We start from the raw sequence: 22,004 nt of genomic DNA on the forward strand, positions 1-22,004 counted from the left end.
TGATTGTTTAATAAGAATAAATATATGGGTAGGAAATGGCCTCATTTGGGGGGAAATCTCTTCTTATCCCCAGAAATGGCTTGCATATAAAGAATGCTCAATGAATGCTAATTGATGGTCAGATATTAATATCTCCTCCCATATTATCTTAAGAAATGGACTAAGAGTGATCATCACTGTTTGTTACTGGCTAATAAATAGAGTAGTGGATCAGTGCAATAGATTAGGTCAAAGACTATAGTAATCTAGTGTTTCATAGAGCCAAAGATTCCGGTTTCTAGGATGAAAACTCACTACTTGACAAAAATTATTGAAAAAAATTGGAAAATAGTATGGCAGAAACTAGACCCTTTATCAAAATAAGATTGAAATGGGTTCATGGTTTAGACATAAAGGGTGATACTAACACCAAATTAGGACAGTAAGTGATAGTCTGTCAGATTTTTGGAGAAAAGTTTAATACCAAAGAAGAACTAGAGAACATTATAAAATGCAAAATGGATAACTTTGATTATGTTCAATTAAAAGTTTTTGCACAAACAAAACCAATTCAACCAAGATTAGAAGAAAAACAGATAACTGAGGAAAATTTTTGTAGCAAAAGTTTATGATAAAGTTCTCATTTCTAAAATATATGGAGGACTGAGTCAAATTTATAAGTCATTCCCCAGTGGATATACAGTCAAAAGATATTAACAGACAATTTTCAGACAAAAAAATTAAAGCTATTTGTAGGTATAAGAAAAAAATACACTAAATCACCAATTAAGAAATTACAAATTAAGATAACTGTGAAGTACCACTTCATACTTCTCAGTCTGGCAGAAAAAGATAATGATGGGAGGTGGGAAAACTGGGACACATGCATTGTTGGTGGAGTTATGAAATGATCCAACTATTCTGAAGAGTAATTTGAAACTATGGTCAAAGGGCTATAAGATTGTGTATATCTCTATATCCAGCAGTGAATTGAGTCTGTATCTCAAAGAGATCATAAAAAAGGGAAAAGGATTGACATATGCAAAAACATTTGTAGCAGCCTTTTTTTTTTTTTTTTTGAATGGCTAAATAAGTTAAGGTATATGAATTTAATGGAATATTATTGCCCTATAAGAAATGATCAGCAGGCTGATTTAAAAAAAAAAAAAAAGCCTAGAAAAGACTTATATGAACTGATGTGAGTGAAGTGAGAAGAATCAAGAGAATATTATATAGAGTAACAACAGATTGTGTGATGATCAACTGTGATGACTTGGCACTTTTTAACAATGCAGCGACTCAAAGCAATTCTAATAAACTTGGGATGGAATATGCCTTCTATACCCAGAAAATGGTGACTGAATGTGGATTGAAGCATGGTATTTTCATCTTTTTGTTGTTTATTTGTTTTTTCATTATTGTGGCTTTTCTTCTTTTGGTCTGTTTTTTTTTTCCTTGAGCAACATATTAAATAAGGAAATATGTTTAAAAGAATTATACATATTTAAACAATATCAGATTGTTTACTATTTTGGGTTGGGGGAAGACAAGAGAGGGAAGAAGAAAAATTTGTAACACAAATGAGTGCTGAAAAATTATCTTTGCATGTATTTGGAAAAATAAAATAATATTGAAAAATTTAAAAAACAAAAAGGAAGAAAAAAGACCTAGTTAGAAAAAAATTAACTAAGAAAAAAAGTGATAAAATAAAGAAACATGACAAGACTTGTATGCAAGGTGAAGAAAACAAAACCAAGCAACAATATTCATAATACTCACTACGAATAAAAATATATAAAGTCAATATTGAAAGGTAATAGACAACATTGGCACACCCTTATTAAATTTAAACCATATGCTATTCCTTTCTTTTATCAAACCATAAATGACACAGTAAAATATGGGCTTAGCTATACTATCACAGACAATAACTCTTTTATACTCTTTTCCTTAATTGTTTTAGAGTACTATACTTTGATACCTTTAATGGTTAGTTTTTTTTTTTTCTGTTTGTGTATTGTGTCAAAACAAAATTTCTCAACTAAGAGGAATTAATATTGGTGCCTCCCTCAAACTGTCCCTGAAGCCTCATAGCTAATAATGTCCTCTCCCTTCTGAGTCCCTCACTCCTATATATTCTACACACTCTATTTTGTATTATAGGCACTTGTATGTCTATATTCATAACAGGTGGTGTTTAATAAATGGTTTATTCAGATTGAATTAGTTCTACCATGGTGAATTTGGTAAGGTTGCTTGATTCTCTTAAGAAATATGAAAGGTACAGTACCAATGAATGTCTCTAGGCAACCAAATTTTTCCTGGGCGAATTAAATAGCACATTGGATAGAGTATTGGCCCTAAAGAAAGGAAGACCTAAGTTCAAATCTAACTTTTGAGGCTTATTAACTGTGTGACCTGGTAAAGTAATTTAGCCTATTTGTCTCAGCTACCAAGTGCAAAATTTAAGTAACAGCACCTCATGAGATTATCCATGAGGATCAAATGTGATATTTGTAAAGTGCTTAGTAGAGTGCCTGGCATATAAGCTATTACATAAATGTTTATTCTCTTTCCCTTTTATTCCCTAAATCAGCATCTTGTGGTTCCTAGTGACTTTCATTTGTAAAAATGCATTAAAACTCTCTTATTAAATCTACATTTTAAAATCATTGCTCAGTCTCCAAATTATGATTTTTAAATTTGTGATTTTTGTACTCCTACGTATTAATATATTATATACAAATAAGCACAGAGATCTACAAGGCTCTGCAACTCTAATCAATTCTAAAAATAATGTTCAATCACAATCTGTGCCAATGAAAATAACTTAATCACATAGATATTTTATTCATTTTTTTAAGAAATAAAGAAAAGTGTATCTAAAAAAAGAACTATTAAAGGATATTCTTCTATATATAGTGAGCTCATATAACCATATCAATTCTACCTTATTTTCTTGAATTCATGAAAGAAAACTGGAAGGGATTTTACTGTGTCTCAGGTTCAACAACAATTTAACAATCATTCTGTTGCTCACAACTTATTATTGAATTGAAACAAATTGTTTCTCACTAAGAGAATTTAAAACATTTTTTGATAAAGTTCCAAACAAACAGTATAACAACATTATTTTGGGGGGAAGGAGGGATTAGATACTTTCAGATTCTGGTCCTAGTTGGAAAAGGATAAAGAGTATGGGAGTTGTGATACATTCTTACTTTCCCCTGATACCACTTTGCACTTACATACCTCATCCCGCTCTCCCCAACCATAAGGAATCCTTAAAAAATGATCTCTAAAGAAAACCCACCCATCCCACCCCTACCCTATATGGAACATGTTTATTTAAGAGGTAACTGGGTTTTAGAATTGATTGACATTTTGAAGTTGGTAGTTGAGAGGGACTTACTTTACCTTAAAAATGTTTAAATTGTTTTGAGAATTTTAACTTTTAAAGTGTTACCATTTTAGATAATGGGATATACAGCTAAATGTTATAGGATTTAAGATTAGATTTCTAATTTAGCTACTTAGTCACATTTTCATTACTCCCTGTGATTAGTTGATTTTTGAAATTAATCCACAGACTGTTCTGTTCTGACTCTTGTCAGTAATTTCACAACAGGGCACATATATTACTACAAAGTCAGCAAGATGGCTTGGTGGATAGATCACCAGCCCTGGAGTCAGGAAGACCTCAGACATTTAATAAGTAGCTAAATGACACTGGGTAAGTGATTTAACCTATGTTTTCCTTAATCCACTGGAGAATTTCATTGACAGATTTCCAGGTCAGCTCTCACTTTATTAGACTAGTGATAACCAAGGCTAGTTATTTTCAAGAGTTCTCAAACTACGGCCTGTGGGCCACATGCAGCCATCTGAAGATGTTTATGTGGCCTGCTAGGTTATGGCAAATGGGCTGAGGGGCGGAGACAGAGTGTGAGCTTTTGTTTTAACTATATAGTCCGGCCCTCCAACAGTCTGAAGGACAGTGAACTGGCCCCCTGTTTAAAAAGTTTTAGGACCACTGTTTCAAGTGTTACAACAGATTTCTAAGAAATTATATGGGAACAGGGAAACATATAAGAATTTAAGAAAAATAAGCTTTCTCCTTCCACCAGTCATCTTTTTTCCATAATCAATCCACAAAAACACATACTTAATATGTAAATGATTAAAGGATATGAGCAAGCAGTTCTCAAAGGAAAAAATCCAAACTACCAACAATTATATACATAAATGCTCCAGATCACTAACAACTGAGGAAATATAAATTAAAATAATAAATATGAATTTAAACACTTCACAAGAATCATATTGGGAAAGATTATTAAAGAATAAAATTGTTTAAAAAAGTAATGTAGGTGGGTTATTTCTATTTATTAATTTTGGCCTATAATGTTAAGTATTAAGTACAGTATTGTTTCATCTATATTATGAAAATTAAGTCCTTTTTAATACTTTAACATACAGTTTCCAGTTTTGATAATTTAGAATATTGAGAGGAAAAATACCCATATGTACAAAAAAAGATAAGTATTTTAAGATTAAGATTAGTTAAGATAGGCCTTTTTTTAATGGGAAAGAATTGGAAACTAAGTGGATGCCCATTAATTGGGTAATGGTCAAAATTGGAAATCTGGTATGTAAAAATATTAAGAACTTGCTTTTCATAACATAAATGAAATAAATTAATACTACATTTATACTTAGGACTTAATATTATAGGCCAAAATTATTATGTTGGGTTTTTTTTTTTAAAGCATAATGAGGACTATAAATGCATTCTTTTCTAATTCCAGGGTTATTTCATTTTTTTATTGTGAAAATCTTCATGGGGTACATTACTGCCATTTACTTACTCATGATGCAATGAAGCCTCTAAAATTTGACACCAATAAACTAAAAATGCCATTTAACAGAACTCAGGCATTATAGCCTCTTCAACATCTGTGCTGAGGGATGTGCTAGCTCAAAAATAGTTTTTGTGTATCCACTGGGACTAACAAACAAGACTGCCAGCTGGGACTTAGAACAAAGATACAGAACTTGGGCTTTTGCCCTTCACATTTCTGTGTCCTGGCTCTCCTTAACCTTTTGAATACCAGAGCCAAACCTCTCAGCTGCAATCTTTTATACTCCTGATGGACAAATGACCTTGCTGATAGTAATATTATTTTATAGCATAAACTTTGAGATAGAAAAATTTATAACTCTTAGATTCCCTATTAAATGATTTTTACTTACCTCAGAGAATAATCAGTTAATCTTTTATGGCTTTACATTAGGTGATAAATCTACAATTATTATTATCAAACAACCTCTTTGAGAAAATAAGGACTGGTATTTAAGAATCATATTAATTTCTTTCTTAATTCTATATATTTTTTGATCTGTACATTCTATGGCTAGCTTTGTTTTAAGTCACCTGGCTCTCATTCAGCTGCTTTTAGTAAAATGATCAGTCAGCTCAATGGGGGCAGGGGAAAAGATTACTTCATTTGATAAAAGATGAACAACCAAAGTGAACTAGACAAGTGTACTGATTTAATCGAGGATTTGGTCAAATCAGTTAGGAGTGGTGACTCAAGTGTGTATGATGACACAATCAGCTTTCCTATTACATGATCATGAAAAACTTTCAGTTCTGTTTCCTAGGCTCAGACCATGTGTGTACTTTTTTATTTGGATCCTTTTTGATTAGTATCTGAATGTCTCCAAATTAACCCATTCAACATTACTGACTGGCTAAAGACACCACATCTTACTTTTACATTCAAGCATGCACCCAGGGTATCTTCCCATCTGCCTGTCTCAGAGTTTATAAACATCCTGCTTTCTATTTCTCCAGAATATTCCTTTTCCTGGTTATTTCTTCCCATGTATTGCCTTCTTCTACATAAGCTCCTAAGTTAATGGTTGTCTTTTTTTAAAAAAAATATATTTCTAGCTGTTAACAGTGCCTAACACACTGTACACCCTTCATAAAGGCTTTATCATTTACTTATTCTCATAGAAAGATTTTTCCCCCTCAAACATGAAAATAGGGTACACAGCAAATGGACAAAACTAAGAAAAAAAATGACTTGTTTTGTATGTCCTATGTTGTCTTAGTATATATAAATTTAAAACAATGGTGACTCTTTCCCATCATTATTTAGTTTCACTTGATTCCTTTGGCATAGCAGCCAAAATTTCCACCAGCTAGCTTAGATATTTTTCAAAATTTCTGAAGCTTATCATAACAAAACAAAATGATGACACAATAAAATCAGTGAGGTAAACTTCTACATGAGCATTTGCCTAAACTGCATTCATATAGAATTTTTAAAAATTTGGTTATGCACTTGGGATGGAAAATGCTATCCACATCCAGGCAGAGAATTATGGAAACTAAATATGGATCAAAGCATGTATTTTTACCCTTTTTATCATTTTGTTTGTTTTTTTTCCCCTGATTTTTCTTGTACAATATGACAAGGAAATATGTTTAAAAGAATACTTAATTATATCAAATTACTTCCACTCTTGGGGAGGGGAGAAGTAAGGGAAGGAGAGAGAAAACATTTGGAATGTTGAAAACTATCTTTACATGTATTTGGAGAATAAAATACCATGGGAAAAAAAAAAAAAACAATTGATTACTTCTGAAAGTTGCTTGTTAATGACTCTATAGGCAGAGGAGAGAAATGAATCATAACAGCTAGGTTTGGAGTCACAAAGATTGCATTTGAGTCCTGCCATTAAGACTTGCTCCTTGAGTGACTTTTAACTCTCTTAAGTCTCAGCTTTTTTTATCTGTGTTATGGGGATTAGAATACCTATATCTCAGAATTATTGCTAGGCAGAGGCTTTACAGACTTTAAAGTATCAAATGAATGATCATAAAGCATTTTAACAGTTAACATAAAAACCCAATAGTGGGAATTCTACATTTCAAAGCTTTTGAACTAATTTTGTGGGGGGAAAAAAACCACACACAGTGTATAAATAAATACAGCTAAGAGTTATTTTCCAATTTTTAATATCTATAAAAGGTATCCGTATGGTATCAAGTCTAGGTCTGTATACAGTAAGGTTCTATAAATTTTTTTTGGATGAACAATGAGTAATTGTTATATATACATCAATCTCAAGCATGAAAAAATAAATGTAATTAGTCTCATTTGGTGGTGGTAGGGATACCAGTATGGAATTTGAGAAATTTATGACTTTCAACAATCATCTGATATTTTAAATCTCAAAACAATTTGTACTTTGCAAGAAGACATATGTTATTTGTTTTCAGTTGTGCCTGGCTCTGTGTGCCTCTTTTTGCAAGGATACTAAAATGGGCTTTCCATTTCCTTCTCCAGCTCATTTTACAGTGAAAAAAACTGAGGCAAATAGGTTAAGTGACTTGTTCAGTATCACACAGCTAGTAAGTGTCTGAAGTCAGATTTGAACTTAGGAAAATAAGTCTTGCTGATTCCTGAGCTGTGCCATGTAGCTTCCAAAGAAATAAAATTCATACAACAGTCTTTGGAATTCTTGAGAAATGAAATATCGATAGAACAAACTATCAAACATAAAAAGGAGACCAAAAAATCCCCAAGGGAATTACATAATTTTAGAGATTAGTTATGATTTTATGGTCCTGTATATTTTTCATAAAAGGAACCTTTACAAGATCACAAAACTTTAATTAATGCTTACATAATTACTCTGTCCCTCTTATTCGACTTCTAGAAGAAAAAAATATTTGTCATGTTTCAGTTAATAAGTATGATATACTGATTCATAATTCTTGAATTGTTACAAGTTAGTGATATTTTTTCTTTCTGTTGGTCAAAAACACAATCTAAATGCACAATCTAAAAACACTTCAAAAGCATGGATAAGTAGTCCCACCTTCTTTAAAGTTGACCTTAAGGATCCATTTTTTCCTTGTACAATCTTAAATTACCCCTTCCTAATGTCTCTTCTTTTTTATTGTTTCCTCACACAGCTGGTAAGTGTCTAGTAGTCTTCCTGACTAGGCCCAGCACTTAATCCACTGAATATCTTTTCTACCTTGAAAATTATTTTTTGTTATTTTCCAGTCAGAAGTCAATGACATTCCATTTCTGATCCCAAGTTTTTTAGTGTGCTTCTCCTATAAGTTCTTCTGTCATTTCTTTTCCTCCTTTAAGATCTACCTCAAATTCTAAGTCTTTTCACAAGTAAATTAAAGTTGAGGTGAGGAAGACTCCTATAATCAGCATACACCAATGTAAATAGACAATTTAAACCATTCCCTCTACCCAATCAATTGTTTTAGAATAGGAACTCCCTGAATGAAGGCAGAGGTTTTCTCCCCAGTTGTTCTATCTGATTTCAGGCACAGTGTTGGAGTTGAAATATTTCATGATCTGGGCGCTTTACTGGATTGTAAGGGAAAAAATACCCTTTAGAAGACTGTCTTTCAACTCAGAATAGGATTCTTCTTGCCATTACAGAGTCTTCATTTACAATGTTTGCCTCTTTCATCACTGTTTGTATTTATTATAACTGTTTAAAACAAGTGAATGTAATTCACTCTTCCTTTTTTTTTAATTCCAGAAAAATAGGATAAGTGGACTTCATTTTCTTTTCCCCCAAACTTACCCTATTTCTCAATATAAAATATTTTAAATTCTGGGATGGTTTTAATAAGCTATAACCTGTTTCTTCATAAGTAAATATTTAAACCCAGTCACTGTTTTAAATGTCTACAACAGACAGAAGATGAAAGCCATAGTAGTTAGATTTATAGCTAACTAGGTAATAATCAACTGTTGCTAGTTCTCTGAGGTCCTGATCAAAGTTTCAAAGCCTTACTATGAGCAAAGGAAGTTCATGCCCTCCTGCTAATGCTCCCAGGCAAACAAAAACTTTCCAAAGCATCCCCCAGATACAAAGGATAATGTCAATTTACTGAGTTGAAACATTTAAACTTTTCCTTTTCACCTGTAACAGTCAAATAGAGTTAATGGCCTGCAAATATTTAGACTATTTCATATTAGAAGGAAAGAAGAGCAGTCCAAAAAATGTGATGCAACTCTTTCATTCTTTGGAATTTTTACAGGTTTCCCCAATAGTGATGGGTGGTAATGCTAGGAAATGTTTGGGAAAGGAAATGATTTCAGATATTGATCATTTATTTAGAGAGTCCTTTCCTTCAAAGGGTTGAACACAGAACACTAAAAATCTATATCTACATCTGAGATATCAATAAAAGCATCTATCTTACAGAGAGGTTGGGAGAATCTCAAAGCATTTTGCAAATCTTAAACCACACATAAATGCTATTATTTTTTAATTTTTTTTTTTTTTGAGGCTGGGATTAAGTGACTTGTCCAGGGTCACACAGCTAGGAAGTGTTAAGTGTCTTAGACCAGATTTGAACTCAAGTCCTCCTGAATTCAAGGCTGGTGCTCTATCAACTGGGCCACCTAGCTGCCCGCCATAAATGCTATTATTAATATAAATAGATGTCATAGTAGGTCAAGCATAGGAATTAGAGTCAAAAGTCTTGAATTCAAACCCAGCCTTAGATATTTACCAACTGTCTTATTAATTGTATGATCCTGAGCAAGTCATTTAATCTCTCCCTACCTCAGTTTTTCTCACCTGTAAGATGTGGAATGTAATACCACTTACTCTTTAAGGTTGTTATGAGGATAAAACGAGATAATATTTATAAAGCATTTTGCAAACCTTAAAGGGCTATATAAATGCTAGGTAGTAGTGATAGTTAATAATAAAAGTAGTAATAGTAGTAGTAGTAGGGCACTTTAGTTTTACAGTGGATAGAATTGCTGGACTCATGAAGACTCATCTTCCTAAGTTCAAATTCAGCTTTAGATACTAATTGTGTAACTCTGGGCAAGTTACTTAATCCTATTTGCCTCAGCTTCCTCATCTGTAAAAAGAGCTGGAGAAGAAAATGACAAATCACTCCAGCATCTTTGCCCCCAAAACCCCAAATGACGTGAAGAAGAGTTGGAAATGACTGAAAATTATTATTATTATTATTATTATTGCATCAAGCAGTATGGTCTCCTTTTCTAGTTATCTTCAGTCTAAAACATAGGAAAAACAGGAGACTAGTTTTTAAGAAATGTCAGTTCTAAGCTTCTAGATTCTCTGACTGCACTATTCCCTGTTCTCTTCATTCCACACTCTCAATAGCTTTCAAAATATCAATAAAGAGATGGATGCATTCACTTTAAAGCACTTTTAGTCAAGAAATTTGTCATTTGCACTACTCTGATGGTGATTTTTCCAGGACAGGTGCCCAAGGGAGAGCATATTCACACCAAGCACCCTGGATAGCTGTAATTCATGGGATTAATTCAATGCTGGTAACTAGATAAAAGTACAATAACAATCCCAGATAAAATTCACTTAATCAGGTCAAATTTTTCACTAGATCGAAGGTGTAACCTTTAGCATAAAGTATGTCATATTTATTAATTAAACATGATAAAAAGTTCATTCTATTTGCAGCTAATGAAACTCACTTTTTCTATATTATGTGTTTTGTAAACCTTAAGGCAATCATTTATTATGATTATTACATAAATATCATTTACTATTTTTCTTATTTAAATATACACATTTTGGAGAAGCATAATTTGCTACATTATGAAGAGTTATTATTAAAGGTTACTAAAATACTTTCTTAAATTATTCATTTCCCCTTCTCCAGATATTCTTAGTATTGTTGGTCTTGCTTTAACACATGCCTCTCTTCCATTTTCAAAAAGTGTTTGATTTTTAATTGATTAATTGGAATGAAAAACAGTACTGTCAAATCTCCCCCTCCCCCCTAAGATTATTATAGCTTTATGTTAAGGCTATTCATTCCTGGTGCAAAGAACTGCTGCTTTCTGAAGTATTTGTTTAAAAGCTAGCATCTCTTCTACTTCCCACACAAATGCATTATCTTATTTTTTATCCATTTAGGATCACATGACTTGTTTTTACAAAAGCCTAAAGAGAAAAGCAAACATCTATCTTTATCCGAGAGATAAAGTTTTGAATATTTTTAGTTCCTATTTTATTTAGCCAGTTTTTTCATGTGCCTAGGACAAAAATTTCAGCAATAATAAAACAATCCAGAACAAAAAAAGATGTTTTTAGCAAACCCATTTGATTAACTGTTCATATCATACAGAGATTTAGGTTTACAAATACTTGTCCTTCCCTTGCCTTTTCAATATTTTTAATGGAACTATACTTATTTTTATAACAGTTAATATTCATTAAAAAAAAACACATGGAAGAATGCATGAAAGTAAACTAATACAGAACTTTAAAATAAAAGGACATTATCCAATTGTCTTATTTCTATCTGGAAGTGAACTAGCAATATATGGGAGGAAAAAATATTTTCTTTTGATTGTCTTGAATTCTTTCCTTTGATCAGGGCCAATGATAAGAATTCTTTTCCAGTTGTTAGTAGCACTCCCAAATGCCAACAATGGAACATCTTTTGTTCCTTTCATACTCTGGCACCACATGAAAGACCTGTAGAGGCATATGGGAACCAATATGCATGTTCCAAGCATATTGGTAAGTCAATTTGGTGGCCTTATGCCTATCCCACTCCCTATAATCTTCACTCTGGGGGATGGAGAATTTTCTAAGAAGTTCTGTTAAAATTACATTTATTCTATTATAAAATGTGATTAGTTCACCAAATCAGAATGGACTGATGGTAAGCATAAAACAAAATAGGAAATAGGAACAGAATACAATACGTCTAAGTAGTTGTGATTGTGTCAGTGTGGGTAATTCTCTGTAGAGACTCTCTTCAAAATGGAGGGTCTCTTTCCAGCAACACAGATTATAATCCATCTAGAATTTAATAGAGATCTGGGATGTTGTTTACAAAACACAGAGCTTAAGTGACTTGCCCAGGATCATACATAAAATTGAAGAGGCAGAATATGAACTCAGTTTTTCCTAACTCCAGGTCTACTACACTATTATAACTTGCTCCCTCTTTTCAATGAAATGTAATAGAAAAATAGATTTACAATTAGTTTATATTCAATTCACAGAATAAAACATACATAATATAATAAAAACATAGTTGCACAGGAAACCGCAAATCTATTACATAAAACTTGCTATTCCTTTTAAATATATAACAGTTATTATGTAAATTTATTTTTTCCCTTTTCCTTTTTTCTTCCTTCCCCCCTCTCCGAATGGTTATGATTAAATACAAACACACATACACACACACACACACACACACACACACACATATATATACACACACACACATACACACACATATATACATATTTCTGTTTATCATTTGGATGCAGATAGTGTCTTTCTTCCTATGTCCTTTTATTTTTAATTTATGTATTTATGTACTAATAGCAAAATATATTTTTCTTTAAGATCCTTATGAATCAAGAGGTTTTCTCTAAAACACTATCAAATGATCAGTAATATCCTGGTAGGGAACTTGATAAAAATTCATGCCCCCTGCTCAGTTTCAGAGGGAAAAGAAATTTACTTCATTTCTCAAGTAATGAAAGCAAGTAAGAAGATTAAGGAGAACTCCAGACCTATTTTTAAGCAAAGTTAACTCACAGTGAGGTTCATATGGAGGTGGTGGATCTCCACAAGGTACACATTCCATGTCTTGAAAGCCAACAAGCTTTGTCTTCCTGTAAAATCTAAAAAAGGAAGGAGAATTCACTTTTATGATCTTTTTCTCCTAAGCTAATAGACAGAACAACAGATTTCTGCTAGAAAACATTAGATGCTGCTGTTATTATTCCAAATGAAAACTTAACTTAAACATTAAAATATAATTGTATCTCAGGTATTATACCATCAAATAAAACACAGTTCTGACCACATTGTAGGCTTTCAATAAGGCTTACTCAACATGCTTATACAGACTTCACATGTTCTAAATTAATCCCAAATAGAAAAGGAAAAAAAAAATAAAGAAGCTAATGGCTCCTTGCCTTTCAACCATAATTCAAATTAAGCCTATTATAAAGAAAACTTTAATAATATTCAGAATTCAAGTGTTATTCTCCATAGCATCAATATAATGAAGCCAGTATTTCTTTCTGATGAATTTAGACAATGTACCAGAAATATGCCTATTTGAATAAAGGTTTAGGTTACATTTGGACTTAAGTTGGAAAATAGGTTATCTATTGTCAATTTTAGTGTTTTACCCTTGCTTTTGCTTTTTTTTGGGGGGTGGTACCATGAAAGTCACTTCCTATGCCTCAATTTTGCTATTCAAAAAGAGGATTAAAACCTATCACCCACTTCAGAGTTATAGTAAAATTAAATGTTTTTGTAAAAATCTTTGAAAAACCTTTTGAATAAAAGCCACTATGTATGTACCATCTACCAAATGCATTGATCTGGTTTGAAAAGGACATAATATTAAAAATAATCATGCCATGAAACTACAGTTAAATATTTCTCTGAAACAAAAAAAAATCTGTAGTTTAAGCAGAGAGAAAAAGAAGTTGGAGAATTTGGTACATTTTCATTGTCCTCCTTTTCTCAGCCTATTCATTTGCACTTTGCCCCCTACCCTCTATTTTTTCTTGACCTATCACATTTGTTCCATAATTTTTATTTATTTATTTATTTTTCTTTTTTTTTTTTTTGCTGTGGCAATTGGGGTTAAGTGACTTGCCCAGGGTCAGACAGCTAGCTAGCAAGTGTTAAGTATCTGAGAACACATTTGAACTCAGGTCCTCCTGACTTTAGTGCTGGTGCGGTGAACCACCTAGCTGCCCCCATTCCATAATTTTTAAAAAGTGCCTCTTAGTTATTCAATAATTCATTCCTCTCATCTGAAAAAAACTTCCTCTTCCCCTCAATCTGAGTCACAATATTCCTGATCTAGGGTTTTATATTACATACCTGCAGTAAAATATACCTCAAATTTTGAAATAGTTAAGACTCTACATCTACATTTTAAAAGACATTCAAGGTCTTGAGTTTGAATTATCCTTAAGACCAGTCGCTTTTAAAGAAAGGTTGTATTTTTCCATAACCCTTCAATGAGTATGTAGATAATAGAATAGACAGTTGGAGAGATTCTGTATTGAGGAATAGAAAATAATCTAGAAATTATATCACATGAGGAATAGGAACTGAAAAGAAAGGGGGGTGCCTATCTACTGAGGAATGATTGGTATACAGTATACTATTAAAAATGGTGAAGGATAAAGATAATAACCTGGGAAGACTTGTGTGAACTGAGCAGAGTAAAGAAAACAGAATCAGAAGAATATTTATCTAGTCACAATACTGTGAAAACAAAAGATTTAAAAGACTGAAGAACTCTGATCGATGCAAAGATCAACTATCATTCCAGAGCACTGATGAAAAATGATACCTACCAAAGACAGAAGTGATGGATTAAATATATAGACTGAAACATATGATCTTAGACAAGGAATATGGAAATTTGTTTAGTTTGATTATGCATTTGTTTCAAGTCCCCCCCCCCCCCATTTTTTTTTTCAGGTAGAGGAGAGGTGGAAGGATGAGAAAAATAAATGCTTAATTGAAAAAAAATTTTTTCAAATTAGGGAAAGAAATGTGGGACAGAGGGAGGCCATGATAGTCATCTTCAAATATCTGAAGAGAAATAACACAGAATATGGATTAAACTTATTCTGTGTATGTCCAGAGAGAAGAACATGATAAATATGAGGAGAGTATAATTAGGAAAATTACTGAAAAATACCAAAGTGAAATGAATTGTCTCAAGAGGTAAGAGTTCTCCCTCTCTAGAGGTTTTCAAGCAATGTCTGGATGACCACTTTTCAGAGACATATAGAGCATATAGACATATTTCTATTCAGATACAGAATGACCCACATTAATTCTGAGATCCTTTCTGATTCTAATTCTGTGTTAACACAGATAGTTTGAAGTCAATGTTTTATCTGTAGAGTTATTTAGGTACATTAGAAAGAACATGGGGCTAGAAGTTTAGGATGTGTGAATCTTGGTTCTGTCTTGTTACACTCTCTCTGTCATTTTAGTCATTTCTCTTCTAGGCCTCAGTTTCTTATATGTAAGGTGAACAGGTGAGATTAAATTCTCTCTGGCTCTGACATCGCAAGTTTATGAGTCAGAATGAATTCATTCACTTACAAGTCATATTCACTATGTTATAACTTCTAATATATGAGCTTTTGATATTAGCAAAAATGAAATCATTAGGATAAATGCAAATAAATTCAGGTCATGAGACTTGGACCTTGCTTTTAAATTGAACTCTATATAATGAAGTTCAAATCAAATGTTGATTTAAGTTTTTACTATAAACAATATACTGTTCTAGGTGCTGAGGACACAAGATAAAAATAACAGATGATGTCTTTATAAGAAGCTTATTGGTAGGGAAAGGATGTGTGTGTGTGTGTGTGTGTGTGTGTGTGTGTGTGTGTGTGTATAGTAGAATGTTACATGTACCTGAGTTAAAAGCAATCCAAGAAAATTATGAAAAGAAAGTTAATCAATTGGAAAAAGAGATGAAAAATCTTAAGGAAAAAAGTAACTCCTTGAAAACTAGATTTGGGGAAGAGAAATTGACTGATGTTATAAGAAACCAACAAATGCAAAGTAATTTCAAGATGAAATCTAGAGCTACCACCTGGTAGGATGAGGGAGGGTCTCATCTAGGAGGTGGCACTTGAGAAGTACTTTTGAGGAAATCAAGGATTCTATGAGATAAAGGGGAGGGAAAAGTCCATTCTGGACATGGAGCATAAGTGCAATGATTTAGCTATGAAAGCACAAAAGGACTAAATGGCAAAGCACTGAAATGACAAATCCAGAAATCGAATTAAATACCTCATATATACAAGATACTATTGGGGCCTCAAAGAAGTATAAAACATGGATCCTACATTCACAGAACCTATAATCTAATTCATAGTCATAGTTAAGGCTGAAAGGATCCCAGCCACCTAATCCAATGCTCTTTTTTTTAATAGATGAAAAAATTGAGACCCAGAGAGGTAAAGTGACATGCCCAAGTAACAGATCCTTCCAATTTCCAACCTAGAATGGTTTACACAATATTTTATTGACACAAAACATGACAAATAATTTGAGTTAATATTAGTATATCAATTTAGTAATATAGCAAAATTTAAAAGTTATAACAGTAATCAATTCAATTAACATGATTTGAATATTAACATTAATTTACCAATATATTATTAACTAATTTAGGAACTAATATTGGAAAATATAAAATTAAGGTTTAAAAAAAAAAAAAGGAGAAATAGTTTAGAACAATGAAAGGACAGGAAAATTTAACTTACCCTGGCAAGCAGTCTCCACAAACAGCATCATTGGTGACAGAACAGTTGGCCTTCTGAAATCGGTTCACTAATGCACAATCCAGACAGGGTTTGCATTTCTGAAAGCCCCAGTCCTCCTTGAATCTGTGCGGCCTGCATGTCATACACTGTGCATCCTCCCCATAACCAAAGCCACATTCCTGTGGGGATTAACAAGCAATAGAAAGCTATTCAGACATTGCAAGCGTGAATAAGGAGGGACTGCTGGGATAAAATGAAGACCTAGTATAATAATTACTGAGAGTAGGCCTTCCTAGATACAAAAGCAGTTCTTTCAGCAAGTTCAAATGTGTCTTCCACTGCTAATAATCTCTCTTACTTCTATAAGTATACTTAGTCATCCACTTTATTCAAGAAACTACTGAGTATTTGAATAATAAAGACCCGCAAGGACTCCCACTGGTACATTATTACTAGCTTATGGTAGAATTATTGAGCTTTCTTATTTTCTAATTAAACCAGTCATGTGAATGTTAAGATTCTAAAGTGAATGGACTATTCAGTAATTCAGTGGTAAAGGCATAAAAACAAGTACTTTGATATTAAGGTTCATATCTTGAGTGAAGAAAGATAATGGCATGTAAAATTTCACACAAAATTTGCATAGTTACAAAAATAACCAAATATATACTTAACTAGTGACTGAAAAAGTGATATTTAAGTTTTATTACCTAATTACATCTAGCAACTTAATAAGCTCAAATTTTATTTAATAAGGTATTCACATACTTCTTAAAATCCCCAAACAATGAAAACTTATGATGATCATGCATTGTAATTAGCTTCTTAAAATTTCTGATTTGGATGCCAAGAAAAGTATTTTACATATTATAATCTTAAGAGGTCCAAGGGTTGCAAACTAGACCATGCTGAGAAAGTGATCATAGATATGTGGCCAATGTAAAAGGTTGGGGAAGTGGGGCTTTTATTTAAACTTTTTTAGATTCTTTATGTGCAAAATAAAAGGGATATATCTCCTTTGGAGTTTGAAAATTCTATGATTCCATGTCATATATTTACCTTTTCACTAGCTTAATAAAATTTTATATTTTCTTACATATTCTAAATCATTACCTAAAATGAATGAATTATAAAGCATTCATTAAAGTGCTTATTCCATGCTAAGTACTGTGTCAAACCACAGTAATACCAATACAAAGGCAAAGATGGTTCCTGTTCTTAGAGAATTGACATTCTTAGGGGAGAGAGAACATACTGATAAGCAGTCAGGAAAGGAGAATTTTGTTTGGAAAGTTGTAGTAATGGTTCTCAAATTTTTTCATCTTGAGATTTCTTTATAGTAAGAATGCTAAAGAACTTTTGCTTTTGTGAGTTACATCTGTCAATATTAAGCATATCAAAAATTAAAACTGACATTTAAAAAGTTATTAATTTCATTTAAAATACCAGTAATAAGCCCATAATATATAATGTAAGTAATAGATTTTTAAAAATAAAAAAATTTAGTGAGTAATATTTTTAAAACTTATTTTTGCAATTCTCTATAATATATGACTTATTATAAGACAGCTGGATTCTCATACCTGTTTGCATTCGATCAGTTGTGATATATTATTTTGATTAAAGCATATAAAGAAAACCCAACCTCACACAGATATATGGTTGAAAAGGGAGAATTATAATAGGCAAATAGTGTATTAGTATTATTATTATTAAAACAGCCTTGACCTCGCAGACCTCCTGGGACTTCCCTGGGACAATAATTTCAGAACCACTTAGTTACAGAGATCATAATCAGACTCACAGGAATATAGATTGATACACTCTTTATAGAAGAAAAGCCATCTAGACAAGGTACCTATACTTCTCTTACTTTCTCCTTAATTGTCTGCAATCTGGCTTTAGACTTCATCATTCAATTAAAATCAATCTCTCTAAATTTACATATTGGGTCTCTCCCTACTCCAATCCATCTTCCAGTCACTTTTCAAAACTTAGGCCAAATTTTCCTTTCTATGGGAAGCCTATCCTAGTTCCCCTGGCTTCTAGAGTCTCTCTGAGCTGACTCCAATTACTCTCTATTTGTCTTTTATGTCTTCAGTTATTTTCATATTTGTTTCCCCCATTAGAATATGAGCTCTTTGAAGGCAGGGATTGTTTGTGTCTTTCTTTGTATGCTAATTGCTAAACAGAATACTTGACATATAGCAAATATGGTAAATACTTGTTGACAAGGGCAGAATTGAATTTATCATGGTTATTGAAGAAGATAGCATAGGGATTAGGGCAAAGAAATAAATGTGGTTTAAGCCAGGTATCAAAGTAGGAGATGACTGTGACAATTACTGGTCAGGACTGTGGAGTCCTAGGCAGGAGTTCAAGGGATAACAGAGTTCAGAGTGCATGGCATGACCCTGAATAAAGCAGTGACCCTTTTTGTGCCCTAAGCAATTGTAAGGCTATAAATTGTGGAGCAATGATCAACTGGCAAAGATCAAGGGACTTTCCTCATTGGGAACTTCTTGTATTAAATAAAATCATAGTTCCAGTTTAAAAAAAAAAAAAAAAGATCACTACCAACAAAAGGAGCATACAGCAAGCCAAAATGGAGCACATTTGGACATGATAAAGATTTTGAACTTGATTTCATTAGAGGAAGATGATTTCAATCTAATTTTTATAGGAATCAGGATGAGAATCTTACAAAATGGGCAATAGTTGAATTCCTTCTTTTCCTTAGATTTTTTCACATGTCTCTTCAAATGCCTATTCACCACTACATTAAATGGCTCTTTGCTCCTATATTTTTCACTCATGTCTACTCTGTATAATTTCTCTGTGGCTCCCCTCCTCTTTAGCCTGTCAGGACTCAGATTTTGTTGCTTCCCTATACTCTTTAATAAGTTTTTCATTTACTTCTAATCTGCAATATATGTTTTTTTTTAAATTATATGTTTCCAATCTATGCTTCAACATGTTCAATGAGCTCCCTTTAGTTTAATTCAACAAGCACTTATTAAACATTTAATTACAGCTCTGTTCTAGATGTTAGGGATATATTGAGATTTGGGGGAAAAAAAAAAGGAAACAGTTCTTGCCCTAAAAGAGCTTACATTCTAGAAGAAAACATATACATAACAAATAGATATAACACTATGGTAAATTACAAGGAGGCTCTAGGAACTGTGAAGGGTTCAGAAAGGCTTCATTCATGTGAAAGCTGCTGCTTGGACAGAGGTTTGAAAGAAATAAGGGATTCTAAGAAACCTAGATACTCTCCAGATGTGGAAGATGGTCATCACAAAGGCAGACTAGAGCTCAGGTGTCATGTGTGATAAACAGCAAGAGAGATAATATGCTTTCCATTAGTACCTGTTCTAACCCTTCCAGTTGAAGGTAAAGTTAACATTTGTAGTAAATAGACTTTGAGTGAAGTTCTAAGAGATTCTCCTAAAAATAAAAACCTCAGACTTTATGACCTCTAGTTTAATATCTTAAGCAAATTTCTTGTTCATTTTTAAATCATCAATTGAATACTATGTTACTGAAATAATTAATGATATGACTTGGAGAAGTGAGGTGTTAGTTATCAATGCCATTTTTAGATGATTACTTCTATGATAAACATTGGAGAAATAATGTTTGTAACACTGGCCGGTTTTTAAAAGGCCAAATTTTTAAAAAATTAAATAATTTCTAAATTTCTGGGCCATGAATGTGTCACATTGGGTCCTGACTATTTGGATATTATCTTAATATTTCAGACAGAGCTTAGTTTGCCTTTTTATTGCCTGTTAGAAGATTCAGAGGCGAGGACTAGGGTTGTTTATACCCACTAATTTTAAGGGAGTATTTAAGAAAATTTCAAGAAGATGACACTGAAAAGCCATTGTAATTTAAAGTACCACCACAACTACCACCACTACCACCACCACTACCACTTAAAAAAAAAAAAAAGAAAACTAATCCAGCTGGCAGATCATAAAATTCTGGGAACTCTATGTAGCCCCTGTTCAAGCCAATCCTATAAATCTTGAAAAGACTAGAATTTCAGAGAAGTTGTTTCCAATTATCCAAAGAAGTAAATTATAGTGTGTAGGATATGATTGTTTGGGGCACAACAAAGAAAACTTATCAAAGCATTTAAAACTTGCAGACTTGATCTGTCACATTTCTGATGCATCATAAACATCAGAGCCACTGTAATTACTTTAGATGCCTCTAATAAAGTAAACAGCATATAAATATTAAATTGCTTACAATATAAAAATTTAAAAACTCCAATGTCTTCTTTGATATAGTCTCATTAAATTAAATAAAACTATTGGTTAAAAAGTGCTTTAAAATTCTTCACAGTAGAATCAAAAAGAAGCTAAAAGATATGAATGACAAGAGCAGAAAGGAAATATGTAGGGAAACAAGATTTAAAAAATAAGAGTACAAAAAGAAAATAAGAATGTGTTCTGTTTAGACCAAATAGGCTCATTCTAAATAGCATATCTATAGCTTTTCCATATAAAATTAGCAGATAAGTAAATGCAATTATTGGAGATGGTTTCGTACAAAATGTCAAGATATCCTTAAATGATCTCTCCTACTAGGATTTCAACTCACTATTTTGATGTTAAACTTCCATGGGTAGTAAAACTTTTAAACAGAGAATCCAATCTAAAATTGCCTGGTATGAGATTCTGATTACATCTATTTGTCTTTCACTAAATTGACTAACTGTTGTTCTCATTTAGAAAAACAGTAGGATTTATTAGTGGCATATCAATTATTCTGAAGTCTGAGTTTTTGTACTGCTTCTGGGAAGCTGGGTTCATGGAATGAGCTAAATATTTTTTGGTAAAAGTGCTCTTTTACCAGCCCACTGTTGACTTTTCTGTAAAATAATTTTATACTGGCAGGAACAGAAGGCAGAGCATGATGCAGGGTTGGAGATGTAGGCTCTTAGTCATCTTGTTCAGTTAGGTTTTCTATATATACACTTTCTCCTTCTCATCTTCTTAGATTCCTTCAAGGCTCAGCTCAAATTCCCCCTTTGATAGGTCTTGTTTGTGTTTGTGTGTGTGTGTGTGTGTGTGTGTGTGTGTGTGTGTGTGTGTGTCTAGGGCACCTAGGTGGTACAGTGGCTAGAATGCTAACCCTAAAGTCTGAAGACTTCAGTTCAAATCAGACCTCCGACATTTCCTAATCATAAAATCTTGAGCACTTCAGTTTCCTCATCTGTAATATGAGCTGGAAAAGGAAATGGCAAACACTACAGTATCTTTGAAAAGATAACCCTGAGGTCACAAAGAGATGGACACAATTGAAATGATTCAACAACATATCTATCTATTCATAACATTGCTATTTACATGTTGTCTAGCCCATTAAAAATGTGAAGACAAAAACCAGTGTTTTTACCTTTCTCTGTATCTGTATCATTTTTCAGAGTTCCTGGTATGTAGTGTGCGCTTATTAAATGCTTGCTGATTAACTTCCTAAGAGCAGCTTCCTTTAACCTTGACATGGATTCAAGATTTGATGGGATCCAATTGCTTCATTATGTTCTCCACCCAAACCTCAAAAGCCCCAGTTGGTGAGTTTCCCTCAGTAAAATCACTCATAGTAAATCAGCCACAATCATCTTTTGTTTTTTCTCCCTCTAACAATTAAAGTATCATG

The 22,004-nt window shown here is 32.6% G+C and overlaps 1 protein-coding gene across 4 annotated transcripts in view; it reads right to left on the reverse strand.

Moving 5' to 3' along the window:
- The window catches only part of TNFRSF19 (TNF receptor superfamily member 19), an 88,941-nt gene that overhangs the window by 35,632 nt on the left and 31,305 nt on the right, over positions 1 to 22,004 (reverse strand). For all 4 annotated transcript variants that reach the window (XM_074303658.1, XM_074303656.1, XM_074303659.1 and 1 more), the window contains 2 exons: positions 16,332 to 16,510; positions 12,601 to 12,686 (listed from right to left, as the gene is read on the reverse strand). In XM_074303658.1, the coding sequence (XP_074159759.1) occupies positions 12,601 to 12,686; positions 16,332 to 16,510 (265 nt within the window). The remainder of the gene's footprint in view (positions 1 to 12,600; positions 12,687 to 16,331; positions 16,511 to 22,004) is intronic.

This window comes from Sminthopsis crassicaudata, chromosome 3, assembly GCF_048593235.1.
Source record: "Sminthopsis crassicaudata isolate SCR6 chromosome 3, ASM4859323v1, whole genome shotgun sequence".
NCBI classification, from domain to species: Eukaryota; Metazoa; Chordata; class Mammalia; order Dasyuromorphia; family Dasyuridae; genus Sminthopsis; species Sminthopsis crassicaudata.